The sequence below is a fragment of the Perognathus longimembris genome, chromosome 16 (assembly GCF_023159225.1).
Source record: "Perognathus longimembris pacificus isolate PPM17 chromosome 16, ASM2315922v1, whole genome shotgun sequence".
Lineage (NCBI taxonomy): Eukaryota > Metazoa > Chordata > Mammalia > Rodentia > Heteromyidae > Perognathus > Perognathus longimembris.
This window is the reverse complement of record NC_063176.1, coordinates 57,246,497-57,265,798: the sequence shown is the minus strand read 5'-3', so window position 1 is coordinate 57,265,798 and position 19,302 is coordinate 57,246,497. Positions and strand designations below refer to the sequence as shown.

Genomic DNA, 19,302 nt, shown 5'->3' with positions numbered 1-19,302 from the left:
ACAGCTCCACTCCCAGCTTTTTTTTTTGCCAGTCCTGGGGCTTGAACTCAGGCCCTGGGCACTGTCCCTGAGCTTCTTGTGCTCAAGGCTAGCACTCTACCACTTGAGCCACAGCGCCACTTCCAGTCTTTTCTGTGTATGTGGTGCTGAGGAATTGAACCCAGGGCTTCATGCATGCTAGACAAGCACTCTACCACCGAGCCATATTTCCAGCCCACTCCCAGATTTTTAGTGTTTAATTGAGGGTAAGAGTCTCACGGACTTTCCTGCCCAAGCTGCCTTTGAACTGTCATTCTCAGATCTCAGTCATCCTCAGATCTCAGTCTCCTGAGTAGGTAGGATTACATGCATGAGCCACCAGTGCCAGGCAATATCTTGTCTTTTTTTTTTTTTTCTTTCTTTCTTTCCCCAGTCCTAGGGCTTGGACTCAGGGCCTGAACACTGTCCCTGTCCCTGTCTTCTTTTTGCTCAAGGCTAGCACTCTACCACTTGAGCCACAGCACCACCTTCGGCTTTTCCTGTGTATGTGGTGCTGGGGAATCAAACCCAGGGCTTCCTGCATGCTAGGCAAGCTCTCTACCACGAAGCCACCTTCCCAGCCCCATTATCTTGTCTTTTTGACAGTCCCTTTCTACAAGGCTGATTGTATATCTTGACCGAATTACAGTTAATTCTCTGCAGGTGACTTTCTTCCAGGAATGACAGAAGCAGCTATGATCTGTTCTGGCCGCGTAAGCTTCCCAATGGCTCATAACTTATGTGGACTGGTTGGAAGCATCTGAGAAGCTTAACTCAAAAGTAACTGGCCTGGACAAAAAGAAGCACGTTTTTCTGTCACAGACAAAAGGGGTCAGAGGCAGGCTGACTAGACTGGCACCGTAGCTGCACTCAGTCAGTGCCCTGGGCTCCAGCTTCCCAGGGTGAGGCTTCCCGGCTCAGGAGCAAAGCCCCCCCCCCCCCCCCGTGGGGATAAGGACACACACCTTTCCAGAATAACCCTTAACTGCTCCGCTAGCAGCCCACTGTGCAGCGCTTAGTCACGCGACCACGGGTTGCTCGCTACGGACGGCCGCGGAGGGGTTCGAATGCCACTGGGCTCCCCGTGGCTCTGGCCGGGTTGTGTCCTCCGGAGATGCTGAAGCCCTCGCCCCAGAATCTCAGAACGCGGCTGCGCGTGCGGAGACCCGACCCGACCGGGAGCCGGCCGCCCCCGGGCCCCGGGGCCGGGTCCCAGCCCCGCCGGGGCGGCCCCCGCGGGGGCCAGGCGTCTCACGCCGGCGCCGGTCAGTCCCGAGGGCCGGTCGAGGGCGCCCACCGCCACGCAGCCTCCGCGCGCCGCGGCGCCGGGGCCGCGCCTCTCGCGGCCGGAGCCCCGACACGCAGCCCGCCCGACGGGGCGGACGCCACTGGGCCGCTGGGTGAGGAAGCGCGCAGACGCGCGCGCGCGCGCGGGGCCGGCCTCCAGCTCCGGAGCCTGCGCGCCGGCCGCCCGCCCCGCCCCGCGGGAGACTCCCGCCCCGCCCGGCCCCGCCCCTCCGGCGCCCCGCCCCCTCGCGCCGAGCGGGCGGCGCCTCCTTACCCTCTCGCCCCGCCCCGCGCCCCGCGTCGGGCTGGCGTCGAGGAGAGGCCCGGCTCGCGCTCTCCGCCGGGCGGTGGCCCAGTCTGAAGAGCTGAAGCCCGGCCGGGGACGGAGGGAGGGAGGGAGGGGGCTGGCTGGCCGCCCAAGCCGCCCATTGGCGGAGCACGCCGTCGGTCCGCGCGGCCCCGCCCCCGCCGGGGCCGCGCCGCGGACGTAGGGCACCGCGGGGGCTGCCGGGACAGCCCAAGATGGCCGGGCGCTCGCGCTCCGCGTCGGCCCGCGGCGTCCCGCTCCATTCATTGCCGCGCTGCTGAGCTGCGCCGCGCCGCGCGGGTCGGCCCGAGGCCGCCGGGGGCTGCCCCGCCGAGCGGGGGGCCGCCATGGCGACCCTGGAGAAGCTAATGAAGGCCTTCGAGTCCCTGAAGTCGTTCCAGCAGCAGCAGCAGCAGCAGCAGCAGCAGCAACAGCAGCCGCCGCCACCGCCTCAGCCGCCTCAGCCGCCGCCGCAGGCGCAGCCGCCGCCGCCGCCGCCGCCACCGCCGCCGCCGCCGCAGCCGCCGCCCGGTCCCGCGGTGGCCGAGGAGCCGCTGGCCCGACCGTGAGTTCCGGAGCGCCGCCGCCCCTTCTGCGGCCGGACTCCCGCCGCAACGCCCCGCGTCCCCGGCCTGGGGCCCCCTGCCTGGAGGGCCCTGCCTGGGGCACCCCGGCCTCGGGCACCCCGGCGTGGGGCACCCTGCCTGGAGGGCCCTGCCTGGGGCACCCCGGCCTCGGGCACCCCGGCGTGGGGTCCCTGCCTGGAGGGCCCTGCCTCGGGCACCCCGGCCTCGGGCACCCCGGCGTGGGGTCCCTGCCTGGAGGGCCCTGCCTCGGGCACCCCGGCCTCGGGCACCCCGGCCTCAGGCACCCCGGCCTCGGGCACCCCGGCCTCGGGCACCCCGGCGTGGGGTCCCTGCCTGGAGGGCCCTGCCTCGGGCACCCCGGCCTCGGGCACCCCGGCGTGGGGTCCCTGCCTGGAGGGCCCTGCCTGGGGCACCCCGGCCTCGGCCACCCGGCCTCGGGCACCCCGGCGTGGGGCACCCTGCCTGGAGGGCCCTGCCTGGGGCACCCCGGCCTCGGGCACCCCGGCGTGGGGTCCCTGCCTGGAGGGCCCTGCCTCGGGCACCCCGGCCTCGGGCACCCCGGCGTGGGGTCCCTGCCTGGAGGGCCCTGCCTCGGGCACCCCGGCCTCGGGCACCCCGGCGTGGGGTCCCTGCCTGGAGGGCCCTGCCTGGGGCACCCCGGCCTCGGCCACCCGGCCTCGGGCACCCCGGCGTGGGGCACCCTGCCTGGAGGGCCCTGCCTGGGGCACCCCGGCCTCGGGCACCCCGGCGTGGGGTCCCTGCCTGGAGGGCCCTGCCTCGGGCACCCCGGCGTGGGGTCCCTGCCTGGAGGGCCCTGCCTGGGGCACCCCGGCCTCGGGCACCCCGGCCTCGGGCACCCCGGCGTGGGGTCCCTGCCTGGAGGGCCCTGCCTGGGGCACCCCGGCCTCGGGCACCCCGGCCTCGGGCACCCCGGCGTGGGGTCCCTGCCTGGAGGGCCCTGCCTGGGGCACCCCGGCCTCGGGCACCCCGGCGTGGGGTCCCTGCCTGGAGGGCCCTGCCTCGGGCACCCCGGCCTCGGGCACCCCGGCGTGGGGTCCCTGCCTGGAGGGCCCTGCCTCGGGCACCCCGGCCTCGGGCACCCCGGCGTGGGGTCCCTGGCTGGAGGGCCCTGCCTCGGGCACCCCGGTTTGGGGTCCCTGCCTGGGGTCCCCTTCCTGGGGTCCCTGCCTGGGGTCCCTGCCTGGAGGGCCCTGCCTGAGGCACCACGGCTTGGGGCATTCCTGCCTGGGACACCCCCGCCTTGGGTCCCCTTCCTGGGGCACCCCTGCCTGGAGGGCCCTCCTGGGGTCTGGGGTCCCTGCCTGGGCACCTCTGCCTGGAGTCCTCTTCCTGGGGTCCCATGCCGGGGCGCCGTCCGGCCTTCAGCCCCGGGATCTGAGCCTGGTCGGGCCAGACCGGAACCCGCCTCCGGGAGTCGCGCCCCGGCCCTCGCTCCCTTCTCGGCCTGCGAAGTTAGGGAAGGGAAGCGGGGGACGAGGAGGGGTTGGCGGGGCGAGGATCCGGGCCGCGCGGGAGCGCCGGGGGACGGCGGATGACCTAATGCTGCCGGGCGGGGGGGGGGGGGGGGGCGCGGCCCGTGGAGGGTGGTGGTGGTGTTTTGTTCGTCGGCGCTCCGGGCCGCGGGTGGCCTGATGGCGTTTGGTGTCGATCATTAGATCACTGGTGACCTCAGCGTGGGAGCGCGCTCGTCTCAGCCGCACTTAGTGGACCTGGGCGCCTCTGGGTGCGGGAGGGGGGAGGCTGTCAGGAGGATGGCGACGGCGATTAGATTCAGTGACAGATCCTAGAGCTGGCTGGAGCGCGTCGCGGTTCCCTTAGAAGTAAAACGGCGACGTGGATGCCCGGACCGGGTCTCCCAGCCAGGCTTGCGAGGACGCAGGCGTGCCAGCCCGAGAGCTGGTGGCGTCATGGGTGGCATTGGTTACCCGTGGGGAGCCGGGGGTCCCGGGCTGGCGCCTACATCAGAGGGCGCGGTGGGGAAACTGTTACTAACATCCATCCAACACAACTTCGAGATGTTTCCTGGAAATCTGTGGGTTGAGTCCGATTTCTCCTGCAATTTGGGACTTTCATGAATCACAGTTTATTTCGAATCTCCATCTGTACAGTTCATAAGGAGGTCCCAGTCTCTTGAAGAAATGTCACTGTATTTATAGCCATTGGCTCTTAGTAATGTTTCTTGTTTATGGTTCTGATAGGATCCTTTTCCTCGTAGTTTAATTAGAAATTAATGACTCGGGAAATATGGTGGATTACTTGATAAGATGAAGTGTAGAAGTATCTTTTTTTCTACTAAGAGGTAGAAAACTTGTTTCAGTAGTTAAAGGAATTGAAAGTATTTTGACTTATTTTCACACAAGTTAATTTCTAGTCAGCCCATCCAGAGTCTTCTGTAGTGCTTCTTTGAGTGGTAGGAGTTGTTCCCACATTGCATGTGGGCTCTCTGCCACTTCAGACATACATTTACTCTTATTTTTGCACAATACATTAATGATTTCTAAATTAGGAAAGGGTAATGATGACAATGACAGAGTACCTAGCTCTGTTCCTAGTGCAAATGTTGTACTTACACATTTTTCTGGATATAATCTATGCATATGTATATGAAGATTGTGTGTGTGCGCGCGTGTGCGTGCGCTGGTATGGGGCTTGAACAGGGCTTTGTGATCTGCTCGGCTTTTTTGCTCATGGCTTGGCACTTTACTACTTCAGCAGTAACTCCAGTCTGACATTTATGTTGGTTACTTGGAGATAAGAGTCTCTTGAACTTTTCTGTCAGGCTTGGCTTTGAACTGTGCTCTTAAGATCTCTGCCTCCTGAGTAGTATTCCAGGCATTGATTATTGTTATTTTAAATAAAATGGATACTTATAGTATGTACTTGATTGTATAATAATATTCATTTTATTATTTTAAAATGCATACACATATGAAATCCTTAGAACTTGGCTTACTGAGTAGCTAGGATTGTAGATGTGAGACATCTGTGCCAGCTATATTTGTTTTTCTTTCTTTCTTTCTTTCTTTTTTTTTTTGCCAGTCCTGGGGCTTAAACTCAGAGCTTAAGCTCTGCCCCTGAGCTTCTTTTGCTCAAGGCTAGCAGTCTACAACTTGAGCCACAGCGCCACTTCTGGCTTTTTCTGTTCATGTGGTACTGAGGAATCGAACCCAGGGCTTCATGCTTGCTAGGCAAACACTCTACCACTAAGCCGAACTGCCAGGCTGATATCCTTTTTCACAAGTCAGAAATTTATATTCTTTCCACACCTAGAATACTGTTCTTTTCTCTTTTTTTCCATTTAACTTCATGACCCATCTGAATAGGACTGCAACTGTGTGATAGGAAGCAGTTCACACTGCTCTGATATAGGCAGCTGGATTTGCAGTAGTCCCAACAACCTACCTCAAACAGCAAATCATCCCACTGTTGTTACCTTGCTTCTGCTTTACAATATTAAGTTCTTAAAGAATTTAAATAATTCCCCAAATTTATTAGCACTGCTTTTTGGAGAGCATTTTTTGGCTGCTTTTATAAACTATTAAAAATTACACTAATTACATATATATACCATGAAAATATCTTTAGGCAGCACTGTAGGTTTGAAAAACAGAGCTTCCCTCCCAGTTGTTCTAGTCTCACTTCCTAAAAAAAAATCACTTCTGTGTCTTCCCAGATTTACAAATGCAGAGACAGGCGTTAAAATAGGTCCTTTCTGTTTGGACCATTGACAGCACCGCCCTCCCCCCCCCCCCCATACGTTGTAGAGATAGTTCTGTGCAGTTCCTATAGTCCTTAGTAATTGCTATATAATATTGTAGAAGTAAGTTTTGTTTAGTTTTTTTTGTTGTTGTGCTGTTCTTGGGGCTTGAACTTGGGGCCTGAGCACTGTCTCTGAGCTTTTTTGCTGAAGGCTAGTTCTATAACACTTGAGTCACAGCTTCACTTCTGGCTTTTTGAGTAGTTTATTGCAGTCTCAGGGAAATTCCTGCCCAGGCTGGCTTTGCACTGTAAGCCTCGGACCTCAGCCTTCTGAATAGCTACGATTACGGGCATGAGCCACTGGTGGCTGGCAGAAGTAAGTTTTAAAGGTGTTTTGGAGATGCATAGGGAAAGGTCTCTGCCTGGAATGCATCCGTGATGTATCTACTCTCCATCTCCATCCCTCCACATAGCCAGTCACTTGCTAAATCGCCTTTGAGCGGGCCCACCCTCAAAATGTTTAGTCTCATTCACACGGGTGGAAGAAGAAATAAAAGACTCCTTAGTGTTGTGTTATCTTGGATCTACTCAGGTGCTAAGGTATGTCCTAGAGATAACAGGGCCAGTCATTTGGAGCCTCTTGGGAGCTATTAAGAAGTGTAGCTTTTCTGTCTAGCTGTAAGCCCTAGAACCAGAGCCTTGATTTAAGAGATTCTGCTGTGTGTCCTGGCTCCTATGTAGCTCATTTGCACATGACTGTGAGGCGGTGGCCAGCTGAGGGGATCTGGAGAGCTGGCAGTTGCTGGTAATGGGGACCCAAGTGGGGTCTAGACTCAGTGACCTGGAAAAGGACCCCTTTTACCTAGTGCCTCTGGTGTGCCGGCTCAGGTTTATGCTCTGGGTTTCCAGCTTGACCGGTGATACAAACCCTGGAAAAAAGAGAGGGGGAGGTGAACTGTGCGGTTTTTATTGAGCCGGTGTACTTGTGCAGAGCAGAGGGGCAAGCCACATGGGAGAGGGCCATGCCGACAGAAGTGAGGAAGTGCACCAAAATCAGCTTGTGTGGAAAGGCAGGTGATTCAAATGATAAGTTCTTTTCCTTTACGGTACTGGGGTTTAAACTCCGAGCTTCATGCTTGCGAGGCAGGTACTCTACCATTTGAGTCATACCACCACTCCTTTCTGCTGTTGTTTTTCAGACAGGGACCTGTGTTTCTTCCTGGGCTGGCCCCGATCACGACCCTCTTATTTTGTGCTTCCCGTGCAGCTTCCAGGATGACTTGTGTGCACTACCAGTAGCCTATCACTTGAGATGAGGTCCCAACATTTTCCCTGGTGACCCTTCTCATCTCTGCCCTCTAAGTAGCTGGGATTATCGGTGTCAGCCACCACACCTAGCCTAAATTTATGTTTTTCAAAGATCATGTTGACACCAAGTACTGGTGAGGATGCACACAACTGGGTCCTTTGATCATTGCTGGTGGGAATGTAACACAAGTGCAGTCATTTTGGAAAACAGTGTGTCAGGTTTTACTAAATTAAGCACACTGTTACTCTAGGGCCCAGCAGCCATCATGCTGGGTGTTGATTCTGGAGAAATGAAAACATAGGGCCACAAACACCTTTGCACAAGTCTTCCTAGCAGCTTCGGTTATAATGTCCTCATACTGGAATCACTCCCTGTGTCCTTCAGTAGGTCAGCGGTTCAACTCCTCGGCAATAAAAAGGAATGCCACTATTGATAGCTGCAGTGGTTTGGGTGACTCTCAAGGAAATTATGCTAGAGCAAATAGCCAGCCCTACATGCTTTCATATTGTGTGATTCTGTTCATGTAACTATTTATGTATGTTTCTATGTCATTATGTAAATGATATGTGAAGCATAAATTGATGATTCCAGGGCTAGGGACAGGGTAGTGGCAGTTGTTATAATGTATCAGATTACACACCTTTAGCTATGTTAGAAGTAAAAGTAGGTTTAAGAAAAATGGAAAAAATAATTAGTAGACAGTTTGATTTTTACTTCAAATTTAAGTAGTTAATAATTACTGTTTGAATTTTCAGTAAGACTAGTAACAGCCGCTTGCCAGCATAATTTTATGATTATAGGTCTATCCATTGAGAAAAAAGAAAGATAAAAATTTTTTTTTCCCTCAAAGGGTTTGGATTACTGGAAAATGGTTCTGGATGGGATAAGAAGAAAATGTGGAATCTATACTTCTTAAGCTGATTGTGATAGTCTGTTCTCTTTTTGTTTTTGACAATTGGGGGCTTGAACTCAGGGCTTGGACACGATCCCTAAGCTCTTTTGCTCAAGACTAGTGCTCTACCACTTTGAGCCACAGTGCCACTTCCAGTTTTCTGGCCATTAATTGGAGATAAGATTCTCACAGACTTTGCTGCCTGGGCTGGCTTTGAACTTCCAGCCTCAAATCTCAGCCTCCTGAGTACTTAGGAGTTATAGCCTGAGCCAGCAGCGCCCGGCTGTTCTCCTATTTTTGTGATAGTCTTTTCCTGTTTATTTTATTTACTTATTTATTTATTTATTTTTGTGCCAGTCCTATGGCTTGAACTCAAGGCCTTGGCACTGTCCCTGAGCTTGTTTTGCTCAAGGCTAGCACTCTACCACTTGAGACACAGTGCCACTTCTGGCTTTTTCTATTTATTTCTTACTGAGGAACTGCACATGGAGCATCATGCATGCTAGACAAGCACTTTTCTGCTAAGCCATATTCCCAGCCCTGGGCCTGTTTTTATGCCAGTATCAAGATGTTTTTGTTATATAACTCTAGTAAAGTTTGAAGTGTAGAATTGTGATAACCTCTGGTATTACTTATTTTGCCTAAAATTGCTTTGGCTATTTGAGGATTTCTGTGGTTCCATATGAATTTTGATTTGTTTTCTCTGTGGTGGTGAAGAGTGTCGATGGGATTTTAATGGGGATTGTGTTGAACTTGCAGATCACCTTTGGCAGTGTGGCTATTTTTATATTCTATCTATCCATGAACATGGGATGTCTTTCCATTTCTTTGCATCTTCTTTGGTTTATTACAAGAGAACATTTTTATTTTCACAACATTTTTTCTTTTAAAACATAGTAAATGTGTTCTTTTTTTAGTGTAGAATTCTATGATTTTTTTCCCAAATGAAGAAAGCACGTGATTACTGTTGTAATCAGAATTTAAAATAGTTCCTTTACCCCACTTCAAAAGCTTTCCATCTCTCTTTCTGTCTGTCTGTCTGTCTTGTCCATTGTGGAACTTGAACTTAGGGCCTGGGCACTGTCCCTGAGTCTCTTCCTGTTCAAGGCTACCACTCTACCATTGAGCCACAGCACCACTTCTGATTTTTGAGTGGTTCATTGGAGATAAGAGTCTCACGGGGGGTTGGGGGGGCTAGGGATATGGCCTAGTGGCAAGAGTGCCTGCCTCATATACATGAGGCCCTGGGTTCGATTCCCCAGCACCACATATGCAGAAAATGGCCAGAAGTGGTACTGTGGCTCAAGTGGCAGAGTGCTAGCCTTGAGCAAAAAGAAGCCAGGGACAGTGCTCAGGCCCAGAGTCCAAGCCCCAGGACTGGCCAAAAAAAAAGAGTCTCACGGGGATTTTCCTGCCTGGGCTGGCTTTGAACTGCAATCCTCAGATCTCAGCCTCCTACATAGCTAGGATTACAGGCATTAGCCATTGTCGCATCGGGCTCCATGTCTCTTAATAATCTGCCTCTCAAAATTACTGACTAGTTTTCCAGTCTTATAATTTTGTTTGTTTCAGGATGTTCTAAAAATGGAATGGCCCAATGTAGTCTTTGAAGTCTTTGAATCAAAGATAGTTGATTGCAGTGTGCCATTGTTTCCCATTAGCAATTTGTTCTTTTTTTTATGGCCAGGTAGTTTTCTGTTGTCTGGCTATTTGTTTACCATTCACCAAGGTGAAGGACATTTGGGTTATTCCGTCACTTTAACCTTGAAGTTAGTGGTTCATGAGGATGTCGGGTCTCATTGGCCTGACCTTCTTCTCATGGTCATTTATTCTGTTGCTTTGCAGTTTTTCCATTGAATTTATGTGTATGACATGCTGGGTGTTAGGCGTTAGGCATGTTTGTTTGATCAGGATATGAAAAGGGGAGATACCCAGGGAAAGCAAGTTAGACAGGAATTACATGTCACATGTCACCAGTGTTCCATTGCATCTGGGGGACTAGGTCACATGTCTAGCTAGATGCCAGGGTGACTCTGTGTGTGTGTGTGTGTGTGTGTGTACACGCACGCACTGGGGCTTAAACTCAGGGTCTCACACTCTCGCTCATCTTTTTTGCTCAAGGCTGACTCTCTGCCACTTGAACCACACCTCAGTTCTGACTTTTTGCTTGTTAACTAGAGATAATGGTCTCTTGAATTTGTTCACCCTTGCTGGCTTCAAACCTTGATCCTCAGATCTCAGCTTCCTGAGCAGCTAGGATTACAGTTGTGAGCCACCAGTGCCTGGCTTTTTAAAGTTGAGATTTGAATTCAAGGCCTCATCCTTGCTAGATAGATGCTTTACCACTTGAACTGTGCCCTCAGTCCTTTTTGCTTTAGTAATTTTTCTGATAGGGTCTTGAAGTTTTGACTAGGGAGGCATGAAGGCTGGCCCAGCTAGTGATGCTTCTGTATAGCTGGGATGACATGCCTCTACCGCCACATTCAACTTGTTGGAATTGAATGTGGGTCTCAAATTTTTTTTGTCTAATTTGGCCTCAAACAGCAAACCTCCCAATTTCTGCCACTGAGTCTGGCTTAGGCTGAGTGCTTTTTAATAGGAACAGGAGTAGGGTATGTGTCTTTAAGGAGCAAGTAATGGACTTTTATTTTTTTTATTTTATTTTTTTTTGGCCAGTCCTGGGCCTTGGACTCAGGGCCTGAGCACTGTCCCTGGCTTCTTCCTGCTCAAGGCTAGCACTCTGCCACTTGAGCCACAGCGCCGCTTCTGGCCGTTTTCTGTATATGTGGTGCTGGGGAATCGAACCTAGGGCCTCGTGTATCCGAGGCAGGCACTCTTGCCACTAGGCTATATCCCCAGCCCCAAGTAATGGACTTTTATTGATGATCAGTATTCTTCAGTATAACTTGTCAATAAAAATGTCTTCTTTCACGAAAGAGCTTAAAGGGAAACATATTAACTGGGCCATAGTGATAATGAATTCTTTCCTGAGAGTAGCATTCAGGCCCTGGTTCCTTCTCTGAGAATCCCTGTCTGATCTTGGCTCCTAGTTTCTCCCTTTAGGGTTCTTGTTTGCCTGTGTTCTCCTGTGGCTGCATCTGATGTGGCCATATTTTACTTTCTGTGTATTTTTAGAAGACTGAAGATTGCATTAAGCACAGTCAGGATGAAACTTAGGGTTTTTTGTTTTGTTATTTGTTTTTGCCAGGCCTGGGGCTTGAACTCAGGGCCTGAGCACTGTCCCTAGTTTCCTTTTTGCTCAAGGCTAACACTCTACCACTTGAGCTACAGTGCCACTTCTGGCTTTTTCTGTTTAGGTGGTGCTGAGGAATCGAACCCAGGGCCTCAGGTATGCTAAGCAAGCACTCTACCTCTTGGCCACATTCTCAGCCCCAGTTTTTGGGTTTTTAAATTTTTTTTTTATTGGAATTAGTATTTTTTCCTGTTCCCTTCCCCTCCCCCCCAAAAGCAATGAACTTCAAGTTCTTTTTTATCTTCCTCTTCTACCTTACTTTGAGAATGACAGTTTTGAGGATATCTGAGGTCAAAGATTAGATGGGAAGGAAGCACTTGTTTTAGGTTTTTTGTTTTGTTTTGTTTTGTTTTTGCCAGTCAGTCCTGGGGCTTGGACTCAGGGCCTGAGCACTGTCCCTGGCTTCTTTTTGCTTAAGGCTAACACTCTTCCACTTGAGCCACAGTGCCACTTCCAGCTTTTTCTATGTATGTGGTGCTGAGGAATCGAACCCAGGGCTTCATGTATATGAGACGAGCACTTTACCACTAGGCCATATTCCTAGCACCAGCACTTTTTTTTGTGAGTCATGGGGCTTAAACTCAGGGCCTGGGCACTGTCCCTGAGCTCTTTTTTGCCCAAGATTAGCACTCTACCATTTGAGACCCTGCACCAGTTCTGGGGTTTTGATGGTTAGTTGGAGATAAGATTCCCAAGGATTTCCCTGCCCAGGCTGGCTTTGAACTGTGATAGTCAGATCTCAGCCTCCAGAATAACTAGGATTACAGGTGTGAACCACCAGCACCCAGTTGAAGGAAGCACTTTAGTCTGATTTCTTGACTATTTCTTTTCTTTTCTTTCTTTTTTTTTTTTGCCAGTCCTGGGCCTTGGACTCAGGGCCTGAGCACTGTCCCTGGCTTCTTTTTGCTCAAGGCTAGCACTCTGCCACTTGAGCCACAGCGCCGATTCTGGCCGTTTTCTATATATGTGGTGCTGGGGAATCGAACTCAGGGCTTCATGTATATGAGGCAAGCACTCTTGACCGTAGGCCATATTCCCAGCCCTCTTGACTGTTTCTTGACAGGCTGCTCATTCATGTCTTAATAGGAGGCTTATTTTTTGGTGTTTGGGGAGGTAGAATTGACTAGCCACTGTTTATGCCTGAGTGAGGCCTATATTGTATGCTAACTCAAGTCCGTTAACAGTTTTTGAGAAATGAAGACAAAGTTGATACATACCATATTATGCTTCATTGAGTTGTTGCCTCATCTAATGTAACCTGCACTATAATCACCTGTCCTTCTAAGAAAGAAGACATGTTGCCAATTCAAGTGACACATCATTGGTTGTAAGAAGCATCAGTGGTATTAGCATTTGGAAAGCTGTGTATTGGTAAAATAAAGTCAGACATTTTTTTTTTTAAACTCTGTTACTTCCTATCTGTGTGATGGTGGTCAGATCACTCTTGGCATGCCAACTTCTTTAAAATGAGGAAAGTAAGCTGATTTTGTGGCATTGCCAATTTTTTTTTGTGGTGTGTGATGGTTAGGAAGCCCTTGGGTGAACTCATCGCCGTCTCCCTGTCCAGATTCTACCCTGCTCATTGCATGGAGTGTAATGGTTCATTGCAAGAAATACTGATTGAATGAATGGAATGTAGAAGTAAATGAAGTAGACAGTCCAATACATCTTCACTTCTTTTCCTTATTCTCTTTTTTATTTTCAGAAGGAAGGAACTCTCAGCCACCAAGAAAGACCGGGTGAATCATTGTCTGACAATATGTGAAAACATAGTGGCACAATCTCTCAGGTAATTGCACTCTGAGCTTTCTAGGGGAAATAAAAACTGTATGTGTTACACCTTATTTCACCACTTGCTTTTAAGAAGTCTTTTTAAAAATTATGGGTATGGTTGTGCACACTTGTAATCCTAGCACTCATGCTGAAGCAAGATTTACCTCAAGTTTGAGGCCATAATGGACATAATGGAGTGTGAGGTCTTATCATAAAAAAAATTATAGGATTGTTTACCCATATTTCTGGCTATAAAGAATATTCAGACAATATAATGAGTAATATTTCCTTTTTGTAATCATTATATACAAGAATCACAGCCATTATGAGAATTAGATAACAGGTTTCATTTAACTAGCACTCTTGATAACTACTAAACAGTCTTGTTTGGTTTGATACTTCTACATATGTGCTTGTCCTGTCCTGAAAGCTTGCAGCAGTTTGTCTCCCGGGACTGCCTGTGCTCCACTGGCTGGAGCCTCCTCTTCTGAGCTGAGGGGTGGCTGGCTCCGCTGCCACCCTCCATGGTTGAACTTCCTAAGAGGGGAACTAACCTCACCTTGTGCAGCTTTTTTGTTGTGCTAATCAGATATTTTGTTGCTGCTGTGACAAGATGCCTTACCTAAACCACTTAAGAAGGGAAAGATCTACTTTAGTTCATAATTTGTAACGTAGAATAATTTAGTGTATAAGTACCTGTAAGTTACCATGCTATTATAGAAAACCATGATGAAAGTAGAGGGGAATGGTTTGAATTCCATCTCTGCCTTCTATATAAGCTAAGTAGTCTTGGGGACAGGAGGGGAAAAACCAGGAGAGAGCTACAGAAGGGGAGACATGGTTCAAAAAGAATTGTACTCACTACCCGATTCATGTAACTGTAACCCCTCTGTGACCCAACTCTACAATAATGATTAAAAAGCGTAAGCTGGGTGGTCTTACCTCTCTGCTGGTCCTAGGGTGAACCCAGGGTCTCGGCACTGTCCTTAAGCTTCTTTTGCTCACATCTAGCACTCTACCACTTGAGCCACAGAGCCACTTCTGGCTTTTTCTGTGTAGTTTATTGGAGATAAGAGTCTCACAGACTTTCCTGCCTGGGCTGACTTTGAACCACCATCCTTAGCTCAGCTTCTTGAGTAGCTAGGATCATAGTCTGGGACCACAGGTGGCAGGGATGGGGTGGGGAGGGGGGATTGGGGGTAGGAGGGTAGGAAGGCTCCCTCAGGGAGGCCTCCCTTCCCTAGGCTGCTAGGTGGTTTTAGATAAGCTTTAATGTCATGTCATTTATGAAATGTCAGCTCCATTTTCAGACTTTGTGCCAGCAAGTGGTACACAGGAAACAGCACTGAACATTTAGCTATAGAGAAGGGTTCAGTGGCTGACTGAGAGCAGGAAGCACATCCCAAAGCCATGTACATTGTCCAGAGCTAGAAGTTAACCTTTTGTTCAAGGTGACCTCTGTAAGAATCCATCCCAGCCATCCCCGGAGAGCATGCGCAGACAGTCACAGACAGGAGAAGGAGGGTTAGATGGAGGCTTATTGGAGAGGCCATCTCTCCCCATGGGAGAGGTGGCAATGGAGCACCTGCTCCTATCCAGGTGGAAGCTTGTAACTTCTGGGCTAATGGTGGGAGGAACTCTGGGTGAGCAGCTAGGTTTGGGCAGAGAATAGGAGTGCCCGCTTCTCCTGGAGGGAGTTCTAGGTCAGGGTGGAGTTCAGGTCTGGCTGGTGGGTGGGCCTTCGGTTGGTGCAGCTGGGGGCTACCCCAGGAAATGTAGTGGGGAGGGCTGAGAACCTGACATGGAGGGAATGCTAGCAAACCTGAATACCCAATCCCAAAGAATATCACTTACGCTTGAAAGCTACTGGCCTAGAATGTAAGATCTCTTTAGGTCTACATGCTCTGAACTTGATGCTTGACATTTTGTCTTTTTGAGAATTTGGTGGAATTCATGGAATGTTAGCTTTATGTATGCATTAAGTATTTAAGATTTTAGTTGTGGTTTAGTTTGCCATCTTGATAGTTTTCTCTTCTTCTTTTATGGAGCAGTGCTACATTTATTATGCTTCTTCAGTGGAACATTATAGCAGGATATTTTATGGACCCAGAGTGATCATTGGTCTCATTCGATAAATAACTAGTAGATCTGAAGTGGACATACTCTGTAACCATGGAACTAGTGTATTGTATTTTCTCTCTCCTTAAACATGAGTAGCCTTCGGAACTTTCTGTCGTTTCTGCAGTATGCATAGAAGGGAGAGGGAAAGAAAAGGCCAAGCGAGGAGGGAGCATAGGGAGGTGTGAAGGTGCTGGCCTTGGACTGGGGCGCCAGGGCCCCCCACAGCAGGAGGCGGGCAGCGACTGCTGGGTCCTGCGGAGCTCAGCACTGCCTACATCTTCATTTCAGCTCAGCTTGACTGATTTTGGACTCAACGCTGTGAAGGAGTAAATTCTGTTGTTTTAAGCCACTCAGTTTATAGTAGCCACAGGAAACTTACCCATACCTTTCTTAGGTTTCTTTTATTTTTATTTTTTGGTCCTGGTCCTGGGGCTTGAGCTCAGGGCCAGGTGCTGTCCTTGAGCTTTTTTGCTCAAGGCTGGCACTGGACCACGCTAACCACAGTTCTACTTCCGGCTTTGTTTTTTGGTAATTAATTGGAGATAAGACTCCTACAGACTTTGCTGCTTAGGCTGGCCAAATGGAGCCAGAGTTCAAGCTCCAGGACTAGCAAAAAAAAAAAAAAAAAGGAAGTAAAAAAGTCAAACCAGTGTATGTGCTGCTGTGCTGCCTACATGAAACTTTTTTGCCCTTGAACTCATCTTGCAGCTTAGGCTGGCCTTGAACTTTGAATCCTCCTGTATCAACTTCTTGAGTGCTAGGACTAGGAATATGCCTGTCCAAGAAGCTCATATCTCTATGTCTAATCTAATCTATCTCTGACTATCTCATCTCTCTACCTATCTATCTAATATAATCCATTTCCTCTGTCTCTCTGTCTCTTTCTCTCTCTATCCATCCTCGTTTTGTCCTGGTTACTGGAAGTACTGGGGTTTGAACTCAGGGCCTGGTACGCTCACTTGGGTTTCTCCAATCAGATATGTCCCTTTACCACTTGAGCCACACCCTTTTGCTGGTTAATTGGAGATGAGAATCTCACAGACTTTCTTCCCAGGCTGGCTTCAAACCATGATCCTCAGATCTGTCTCCTCAGTAGCTAACATTACAGGCCTGAGCCACCAGCACCTAATAAGACACTCATTTTAAATACAGTGGTACAGGAATGTATTTGGGTAGCTCAGTGGTAGGAGTGCTTGCTTGCCTGATGAGTCTTAAAAAAACATGAACAAGCCAAACCCAAAACCCAAAAACAACACAGAGCTTTAAAATACTTAAGAAAGAAATTGAAGAAGACGCAAGAAATTGGATTGGCAGAATTGATACTGTTATAGTGGTAATATAATAAAAAATAGTGTACAGATTCAATGCAGTTCTCTTTTTAAAAAAAATTTTTTATTGTCAAACTGATGTACAGAGAGGTTACAGTTTCATACGTTAGGTATTGGATACATTTCTTGTACTGTTTGTTACCTCCTCCCTCATTCCCCCCTCCCCCTTTCCCTCTCCCCACATGAGTTGTTCAGTTGATTTACACCTAGCAGTTTTGCAAGTATTGCTTTTGTAGTCGTTTGTCTTTTTATCCTGTGTCTCTCGATTTTGGTATTCCCCTTCTCTTTTCTAGTTCTAATACCAGTATACACGGTTTCCAGTGTACTCAGATAAGATACAGTGATAGTGCAGGTACAACCACCGGAAGGGGATACAAGAGGATCGTCAACAATAGAAGCTCAATGCAGTTCTCTTTACAGAAGAGAATCCTAACATTCATATGGAAGCATACAAGACCCCAAATAGCCAAAGCAGTTCTGAGCACAAAGAGCAACACTGTGGGTGTCATAATACCTGATTTCAGATTAAACTGCAGAGCCATAGTAACAAAGCCAGCCTAGTACTAGTACCAAAACATATATAGACCAGTGGAAGAGAACAGAGTACCTAGAAAGAATTTCACTCTGCTACCTCACATAGAATGGCAGTCATCAAGAAAACAAGCTGGGCATGAGGGACTCATGCCTATAATCCTAGCAAGGGAGGGCAAGAAAGAGCTAACCCTGATCGGAGGATCATGTTCAAAGCCAGCTGAGGCAGGAAAGTCTGTGAGACTCTTAGCTCCAATTAACCACCCCAAAATCAGAAGTGTAGCTCAAATGGTAAAGTACCAGCTTTGAGTGAAAAAGCTAAGTAAGGGCCAGTGTCCAGGCCCTGAGTTCAAGCTTCTGTACTACCATAAAAAATGTACAGTTTTACTTAAATTGCATTTTAATGTGATAAGAGATATGCTTAAGTGAATTGGGACAGTGCCTAGGCCCAGGCTACAAGTCCCAGTATGCACACTGGAGCCCACTTGTGTGTGCGCGCGCACACACACACACACACACACACACACACACACACAGCAGGAGGCACGACTCAACAGAGAGCACCTGCCTAGCATGGCTTAACAGAGATAAGAACTTGAATGAAAGCTGTTAATACACCAGTCTAGCAGAGAAGGGAAAGACAAACTGGTTCTTTGGGGGCTGGGGTAGTGAGAGTGAAGAGGATGAGTATTATCCAAAAGGGATGGAGCCTGGCAAATATGACGATAAAACAGTGAAACCTATTGAAATTATATTAGCAGGAAAGAGAAATAGAGTGGGGAGGGGAATTGATCGGATATGCTGAGTACATGTATGGGAATGTCACAGTGGAATCCCTCCCTTGTATAGCTAATGTGTACTAATAACAAAGAAGAAGTGTTTCCCCACCTAGTATCTTACTTTAGATGTAATTAAATTTTTCACAGTCAGTACTGATGAGCTATTAAAGACCAACGTTTTTCAGATTTTCTTAATTTTCATGTAATGTTCCTTTTCTATTTCAGAATTGCCTGCAGAATCCTGGATACTTTATTCATTTTGTATGTATGTCTCTTATGCAGGCTCCTCTTGGCTGTGACAGTCTTTTCTTTGTTTATACTTTAGAAATTCTCCAGAATTTCAGAAACTTCTGGGTATCGCTATGGAACTTTTTCTGCTGTGTAGCGATGATGCGGAGTCAGATGTCAGGATGGTGGCTGATGAATGCCTCAACAAAGTTATCAAAGTAAGAGCTAAGCCAAGAAGCCCTCATTTCACATTCCTTCTGTCGTGTGTCAGGATGTCTGCGGACTTGGTGTGTGGCGTGTGGTTTGGAGGTGGGGTATGTGCGTGTACCTGGCTTGGCCCACGGGGTCACAAGGAGCTGGCTTTCAGTGACAGGGTGCTGCATGTCACAGTGGCAAGGAGGGCTGTGTTCCCTTGTCCTCTGTGCAGTGGGCACATGTTTGCGTTGCCATTTTAGAAGAGGACCAGAGTGGGACAAGAGTTGTTAGCCTTGGTTACCAGGTGGCCGCATGGACCTTATTTCTGGTTTAGCCCTGAAGTGAGCAGGGAGGGCAAGAAAGAGCTCTGAGAATCATGAGGCTTCTCAGTGGCATAGATTGGGGCGTAGGAGCCCATGAGCATCTCTGCTACAGAGGAGGCCCCGATCTTCAGGAAGGATAGGTCATAAGTGTTCCCTAGTCGATTGAGGGGCCAGTGTGTGTGTACATCTTTGACCTGTTGTGCACTTCTCACTTTGCAGTCTGTCACCTGAATTGTTGTCACCTAACACACTACTATCAAAGGCTTACTATAAACCTTTAATCTTAATTTTATTATGTAGCATTTGATTTTTTTTTTTTTGGCCAGTCCTGGGCCTTGAACTCAGGGCCTGAGCACTGTCCCTGGCTTCTTTTTGCTCAAGGCTAGCACTCTGCCACTTGAGCCACAGCGCCACTTCTGGCCGTTTTCTGTATATGTGGTGCTGGGGAATTGAACCCAGGGCCTCATATATAAGAGGCAAGCTCTCTTGCCACTAGGCCATATCCCCAGCCCGATTTTTTTTTTTTTTTGCCAGTGCTGGGGCTTGAACTCAGGGCCTGGCTCTATCCCTGAGCTTCTTTTACTCAAGGCCAGCGCTCTACCACTTGAGCCACAGTGCCACTTCCGGCTTTTTCCTGTTTATGTGGTACTA

General features: G+C 49.5%; 1 protein-coding gene across 3 annotated transcripts in view; it reads left to right on the top strand.

Moving 5' to 3' along the window:
* The first annotated feature begins 1,817 nt into the window (after window positions 1–1,817).
* Window positions 1,818–19,302, top strand: part of Htt (huntingtin) — a 110,949-nt gene continuing 93,464 nt past the window's right edge. For all 3 annotated transcript variants that reach the window (XM_048364904.1, XM_048364903.1, XM_048364902.1), the window contains exons 1-3: window positions 1,818–2,177; window positions 13,079–13,162; window positions 18,231–18,351. In XM_048364904.1, the coding sequence (XP_048220861.1) occupies window positions 1,960–2,177; window positions 13,079–13,162; window positions 18,231–18,351 (423 nt within the window). In that variant the 5' untranslated portion in view covers window positions 1,818–1,959. The remainder of the gene's footprint in view (window positions 2,178–13,078; window positions 13,163–18,230; window positions 18,352–19,302) is intronic.